The sequence below is a fragment of the Lipophrys pholis genome (assembly GCF_963383615.2).
Source record: "Lipophrys pholis genome assembly, chromosome: 11".
Lineage (NCBI taxonomy): Eukaryota > Metazoa > Chordata > Actinopteri > Blenniiformes > Blenniidae > Lipophrys > Lipophrys pholis.
Window position 1 is genome coordinate 1,222,596 of NC_137631.1, and position 7,500 is coordinate 1,230,095.

At 44.8% G+C, this 7,500-nt stretch overlaps 1 protein-coding gene across 1 annotated transcript in view; it reads right to left on the reverse strand.

Moving 5' to 3' along the window:
• Positions 1 to 83: 83 nt before the first annotated feature.
• The window catches only part of LOC308116396 (synaptic vesicle glycoprotein 2B-like), a gene marked incomplete at both ends in the record, with an annotated part of 17,161 nt that continues 9,744 nt past the window's right edge, over positions 84 to 7,500 (reverse strand). Inside the window, 8 exons of the mRNA XM_080474568.1 lie at positions 84 to 267; positions 495 to 654; positions 961 to 1,161; positions 1,878 to 2,011; positions 4,755 to 4,843; positions 5,974 to 6,049; positions 7,079 to 7,167; positions 7,305 to 7,418. Of these exons, the coding sequence (XP_080330694.1) occupies positions 84 to 267; positions 495 to 654; positions 961 to 1,161; positions 1,878 to 2,011; positions 4,755 to 4,843; positions 5,974 to 6,049; positions 7,079 to 7,167; positions 7,305 to 7,418 (1,047 nt within the window). The remainder of the gene's footprint in view (positions 268 to 494; positions 655 to 960; positions 1,162 to 1,877; positions 2,012 to 4,754; positions 4,844 to 5,973; positions 6,050 to 7,078; positions 7,168 to 7,304; positions 7,419 to 7,500) is intronic.

Sequence of the window (7,500 nt, forward strand, 5' to 3'; positions counted from 1 at the left end):
ACCTCGCCCATTGCCCTGCACCCCCACCCCCCCCCCCCCCCCCGCCCCCCCCCCCCGCCCCCCCCCAGTGACCTGGCGTCACCTCACTGCAGGATCTTCTGTCGCGTGTCAGGCAGTTTGAGCGCCACCAGCCCGCCGCACACCAGCGCGACGAAGGACAGCAGGATGGGGATGGCTTTGGTCACGCCAACGAAGCTGGCGAAGATGGAGCTGCCGAGGACGGCGGCCAGCTTGCACAGAGCGTTCAGCACGCCGAACGCCGTCGCCCTGAGGAAGAACGACCGTCATGAACATTTCTACCCATCAGAATGATTCTAAACTAGACTGTATGATATTACCGTATATTGTGTGTATACTGTGTCATACTGAGTTACGTTACTAATCAACCTCAAAGTTTGGACCTTCGCCCAGTCGGTCAGATAATCTGTCAGATGTTGGAATGTATTGTTCCAGGTTTATGTTGGCTGCAGGCGGACGGTCTGTTTTGGTTGTACCTCTTGGAGGCGGGGTAAAGCTCCACGGTCACCACCTCGATGCCGTTCCAGGCGGCGGCGCTGACGCCACAGAACAGACACTGCAGGGCGATGATGGCTGACTGGCTGAAGCTGAGGAAGAGGAGGATGGAGCAACCGGCCGACACCAGCATGGAGCCTCCTGAAGAGAAACAACAGGACAGAGGTGAAGAACCAGGTAGGACCTGCTTATAGAGCATCTTCCTCCTCTAACATCAGATTATAGAGCATCTTCCTCCTTTAACTGATGTAAATTCAGATGAAGCTCAGCTAATGCTAATGCTAACACAACAATAATACAGATCTGTGATGATTATTGACTACGAGCAACTTTACAGAAGCAAGAAAAAAGAAAAACATACATGGTTACACAGAAAAGTAAATGTCTCAGTACTTTCCGAAGAAGTAAGGAGTAAGAGAAGAAGGAGTAGAGAGCTGCAGACGTCACCTATAATGCGGACCCGGCCGACCTTCTCCATGAACAGAGCGGAGATGATGTTGCCGGGCAGAACGGCCAGGCTGCCCAGGAAGCTGACAAGGTAGATCAGCACGTCGTTCTCGTCCGCCACGTCCAGGTGGCAGCCATGTTTGTTTTGCTCAAAGGTCGCGTTCTCCATCCTACAGTCAATGAACTTCTCCTTCCAGAGGTCTGTGGAGGACACACAAGCACTCAGGGTCCGCTGGGTTCCTGGTTTATCAGCTCACCCTGTACGCGGACGATACTGTTTTCTATGTGTGTGAAAGAAAGAACAACCTGACATGATAACAGACACATCATCACTTCATTTTAAAAGAAAAGAAAAAAATCTTTGACTGGAGGAAAGATGGAAAAGTTCCTCCAATGATCACAGCATTTATGAAAACATGAAATGTAAAAAAAAGAAATGGCTGTAAAGACTTTTCATACTTGAACATAAATACACTTTGACTCAGCAAAGTTACCCTGATGACACTCATATCATCTGTAGAAAAGCTGTGAACACTGAAACGATATTTAAAGGTCTTGGACCTAAGGTGGTAGAGTTTTATCTCCACATGGTGAATTATCGATGTAAAAAATTGTGGAGCCATTATCACCGCGAGAGGACGACATAAGGCGGCTCACCTTCAGTTGGACCCGCGATGAAATATTACTAGTTACTTTCTTTACATCAGCAGTTCTCAAACCAATATAATATATAATATAAAATATACTGTATACAAGGAGGAATCTGCATGTAGTCAGGCTCACAACTCCTTCTAGGTTGATTGTAAAGAAGCTGCGGTTTCTTCACCTCAGACCAGCTACAGAGAAACCGACTGAACGACACCCGAACTCGTCGTCCGTCCGACTTGCCGGCGGTTCGGCTCGCCGGCTGAACCTACCTGTGTTGTAGAAGACGGTGGAGCGGATGGTGCAGTTCTCAAACACTGTGTCAGTGGACCTGATGTCCTCAAAGCGACAGTCTTCAAACAGAGAGTCCTCAAACTTCACTGCCTTCATCTCTATACTGATGAACCTATGAGGATGGGATGATACACACAGACCTACAGACACACGGCCGTTCTCAATGCAAAAACCTCCGGCTCGGTTCTTGGGAGTCTGAGCGCGGCGTTCACCAGACCGTCGAAGATTCACCAGGAACGGGAAGAAGAACCCGAGTAACGGAGTCGTCCCCTGGTATTCTCACGTATCCGGGCTCCCTTAAAAAATCTTTAAATTAACTTTGGAAATTTATTCGGAACAAATAAATCAAACATGGAGCTCGTTCTGACACGTTTTAATAGAAACTTTCTGTGAGATTCGGACGTGTACGGATGTTAGGCTGTTGATTGTCCGCAGGAACTGTCAATCATAGCCATAGCATAGCCATAGCATAGCCATAGCATAGCCAAAGCATAGCCATAGCATAGCCATAGCGTAGCAGTCCTTTGCTCACATGAAAAATAAAAATAAAAACTGATGGTGGCGTGTCTATCAACATCCACACCGCAGAACAACGCCCCCCGGAGGTTTAAAATGAAATACAGGCTGGTTTATAAATCACACGGTTCAACGTTTACACTCGTCCTGTTAGCGGCTAAATTTACCAAAGGTGTTTTATGATATCAGCCTCTTGCGCTGATGACAATCAAAACCTCCTGTTTTGGGGTGGCGCCCCCTTGTGGGTGATTCTGGTTTGAACATAGAGCCCAAATATAAAAAGACTTTCAAACGGCAAATTGTCAGTTTCCACTGACGTCCAACACCAAGAATCACGTTTTAACAAGGAAAAATGTGATTTCCTGGTGACGACTCCTTTAAGACTTCCTCTGCCCGACTATAAAGATAAGATTAAGGTTTAACCTCAAGGATTTAAAAAACTCTAAATGCCTGATTCAGAGCGGTTTCAGTCCCTCAAAAGTAAAAGTTGGGGGATAAAACTCCCGATGATGAAAAACCATTTTAAGACTCACTGGAACAAACGAGACTGTTTCAGGTTCTTTAGCTCAAGCCCCGCCCCCTTTAGTGCATCAGCAATCACTGCAGGGGCTGCAGTGATTGGCTCAGAGCCGATTGATTGACTGGTCGAACGTTGCTGTCGGTGTTTACATTTAGCCAGTTAGCATTAGCCTCATTTAGCCAGCTAGCATGCTAACAGTCGTATAGCTTTATCCACTGGCACCGCGAGTAATGACGCCGAGGTCAATGACGATCCGTACGGGGAAGTAAGTGCGCCCCCTGCTGGATCACAGAGGATCTGCAGGTTAAATTGGTTTGTAGGTTAATTGATAATTAATAAACTTTAATATTTGCAGGCTAACGGATAACGGGACGAGGAGGAAGTGATTATCATCCACTCACTGTTTTTTTAAACACGCAGTTTAAAAAAAACACGCTGTCGATGTTCTGTCTACGTTAACGGCTTCCCGACTCCACAAGAACCGCGAGGCGGATTGAGAAAAGCCAAATAAAAACATGGACAGACTTCTACTGCTGCAGCCACAGAATCAGAGGGCAGGATGGGCCGAGTCCAGCGTGACGGGATGAGAGGATGAGGCAGAGACCCTCTGCGGTGGAAGCTGGAGCCCATTCTGTCTGGGTCATTCTGCTAAAAGCATAGAAGCTCCACAATATACAGTAGTACTTCATACTGTATATCTGCACTCCACCCTGAAGATGGACGCTGAGGTTTGGTCGCAGCAGAAACTCAGAGGGACTCAGGCCCGGCTTGGTTTTGTTTTTTCCCTGAACTTGACCCCTGACCGCTCATCAGCTCCCGGAGCGCCGTGATGGAGCCACACCTCCACACATGATGGGGTTGACCCGTCGCTGAGAAACGAAAGGCAGCAGTAGTTTTTCTCTGGTACTGACGCTGCTTTCTGTTGTCATAAAGCGACGCCTAGTGGCCGCAGGCGGTATGTACTGCTAAACTTCAAACTCAAACAACTTTGGCAATGCTTCAATTCCAAATGATTAATTACTAAGGCGGTTAAATCAGCTGCACCTGACAAAACTGTGTTGTTGCTTTAAAGCAAATTTTTTTTATTACAATTAAAATGACCAATCTGATTAGATAGTACATGATTGATCGCTACAAATTCTTCGCTCTTGAAAATACTTGAAACATGAAAGTATATGAGTATTTAAATAGCAATATTAGGCTCCGTTTACGTTTTCAAGTGAAAACACAAAACGTCTGCAGTACTCCGGCTGTCTGTTTACATGGCAACGGTGCTCGGTGCACCCACTAGTGGCCAAACATGCTAACTACATTGTGTTCGGCTATTCTGCTGTTTCCATGGTAACGAACATCTTTTTCAAAACGTGAATTTTTTTACATGTGCAAATGGGGTGTTAGTAATTCTAGCGCTATAGTACCACTATTACTAATATGACTATTGCTAATACTCGTTGCTGTGGATAAAGTAACTGATAGTAACTGTAATACTACTGATAGAATTATTAGTTATAATATAAATATGTGGAATGGTACCGGTCGTATTAACAGTGATAATAATAACAGCACTACGAGAAGTAACATTAGGAGTACTTGTGGAAGTAGTTGAAGTATTATTACTAGTATAGTAGCACAGAGTCAGTCTGAAGGTTCTGCTGCTCCTGAATCAGCTCACAATCTTCACATGGACGGAAACCTGTGATCCTAATGCAGTGTCACTACACACACACACACACACACACACACACACACACACACACACACACACACACACACACACACACACACACACACACACACACACACACACACACACACTTACTTGTCCCGGACGTACTCCCCCTCTCGGTGGATCTGATTCTCCAGAGAGAAGTTAAAGTGGAAGTTTTCCACTCGTTCTCTATGAAACACCTGAAGACAGAAAACCGCTTCAGTCGGTAGAAACTGAACGAAACGCTTCAAAACTCTACGTGAAAGAACAGAACGCTTCAAACGATCGAGTGAAACGACTGCCGGAAGGTCACATGAAAGACTTAAATATAAAAAAAAAAAAACTGTATGAGGAGGAAAAAAGTTTAGCTTTTTGTATTTCATAGATTAAAAAGAAAAAGATAAAAAAAAAAAGAAAACATGTTGAAAATAAAGAGAAACACCGAGCAACAAAGAACAAAGAAAGAAAAACTGTTGTTGATAATAACAACAACAAATATCATGAAAAACTAAAGAAAATTATGAATAAAAAACTTCAAATGGCAAAATAAATTGTACATTTTTAGATAAAAACAAATAATTGACACGGAATTTTAAAAAGACGAGAAAACTTTTTGAAAATGTTTTGTTCATTTTTGACGTTGTTGTTATTTGTTTAGTTTGGTTGTTGTCGTCAACAACATTGTTTAGAAGTAGCGGTTGAGGTCGTTTTTGTTGTTACTGTGTAGTTTTTGTTCTTGGTGTTGCAGCTTTTATTGTTGTTATTGTTGTGGAATAGTAGAAATAGTAGAGTTGTTATAGTTCTTGTATCTTCATTTCAATAGTTTTTGTTATTGTACAACCATAGTTTTTGTTGTTATTGTTGTTGTTTTTGTGTAGTAATAGTAGTACTAGTAGTAACCATTGTTTTCTTGTTGTTGTTGTTGTGTTGTAGTAGTAGTAGTAACAGTAGCAGTTGTTGCTGTTGTGGAGTAGTAATTGTGTAGTTTTTGTTGTTGTAGTCAGTTGTAGTAGTAGTTGCATTTGTTGCGGCTGATGTTGACATTGTTGTTATTGTTGTTATAAAACGTTACAGTTTTTGTAATTGTTGTGTTATAGTAATAGTAGTAGTAGCAGTAGCAGTTGTAGTATTTTTATATTTTGTATTTTTTGTTGTATATTTGTAGTGGTAGTCACTGTTGTTGTGGCTGATGTTGCAGTTGTATTGTTGTTGTTATTTGATAGTTGTGTTTTTTGTTATCGTTGTTTAGTAGTAGTAGTAGTAGTAGTAGTAGTAGTAGTAGTAGTAGTTGTTGTTACTGTTGAGTAGTTGTAGTAGTAGTTCTTCTCACCTTGACCTTGGACTCGTACTCCTCATACTGCAGGTGTTTGATCATGTCGGGGAACCAGACCGACAGCCCATAATAACTGCAGCCACAACAAGGAAACAACAGGCAGCCGTCAGACTGTTGCTTCACTTCTACACCCTCAAGGATTCTATTGGCTTCTACTGCCCCCTGCTGGCATGTGAAGATTTCTACTGACAACTTCCATGGAGTCTAAAACTGAACCTGTCTCAACACCCTGATGGACTCTACTGTCCTCTCTTGGTCTCTACTGTCCTCTCATGGTCTCTACTGTCCTCTGATGCACTCTACTGTCCTCTCATAGTCTCTACTGTCCTCTGATGTACTCTACTGTCCTCTCATGGACTCTACTGTCATCTGATGGACTCTAATGTCAAATCATGGACTCTACTATTCTCTCATGGTCTCTACTGTCCTCTCATGGACTCCACTATCTTCTGGTGGACTCTACTGTCCTCTCATGGACTCTACTATCCTCTCATGGTCTCTACTGTCCTCTGATGGACTCTACTGTCCTCTCATGGACTCTGCTGGCCTCTCATGGTCTCTACTATCCTCTGATGGTCTCTACTGTCCTCTCATGATCTCTACTGTCCTCTGATGTACTCTACTGTCCTCTCATAAACTCTACTGTCCTCTCATGGTCTCTACTATCCTCTGATGGACTCTAATGTCCTCTGATGGACTCTAATGTCCTCTCATGGTCTCTACTGTGATCTGATGGTCTCTACTGTCCTCTCATGATCTCTACTGTCCTCTGATGTACTCTACTGTCCTCTCATAAACTCTACTGTCCTCTCATGGTCTCTACTATCCTCTGATGGACTCTACTGTCCTCTCATGGACTCTGCTGTCCTCTCATGGTCTCTACTATCCTCTGATGGTCTCTACTGTCCTCTGATGGACTCTAATGTCCTCTGATGGTCTCTACTGTGATCTGATGGACTCTACTGTCCTCTCATAAACTCTACTGTCCTCTCATGGTCTCTACTATCCTCTGATGGACTCTAATGTCCTCTGATGGTCTCTACTGTGATCTGATGGACTCTACTGTCCTGCTCCATAGTGAGTTGTTCAGTGTGACTCTGACCTGAAAGCCATGCAGAACCAGAGGACGGCCATGAAGAGCGTCGCAAACCTCAGTTCAGCCGACAGAAGGGAGGCCACGTTCTTCAGAACCTGCAACAGACCGTGTCAAGGTGGGTTCTGACTCTCGGGGGGGGGGGGGGGGGGGGGTGCTGACTACTGGGGGGGTTGAGTTCTGCCTCTCGGGGAGGAGGGGGGGGGGGGTCGTTCACACACTCCACTCCACGTACCAGTTTACAGAGCGTCAGCGAGCGGACTGCCCACCGCTGAATCGGCGTCCCCGTAGCGCTCTGGATCTCGATGAACTCGTCCTCTGCCGTCTTTGGCGCTTTGATGTGCGTCACCTGGAAAACAGTGCGGGCGGTTTGAGAGAAGCTGCTGAACGGGTCCTTCAGTTTAATCTGGGGGGGGGGGGACGTGGGACGG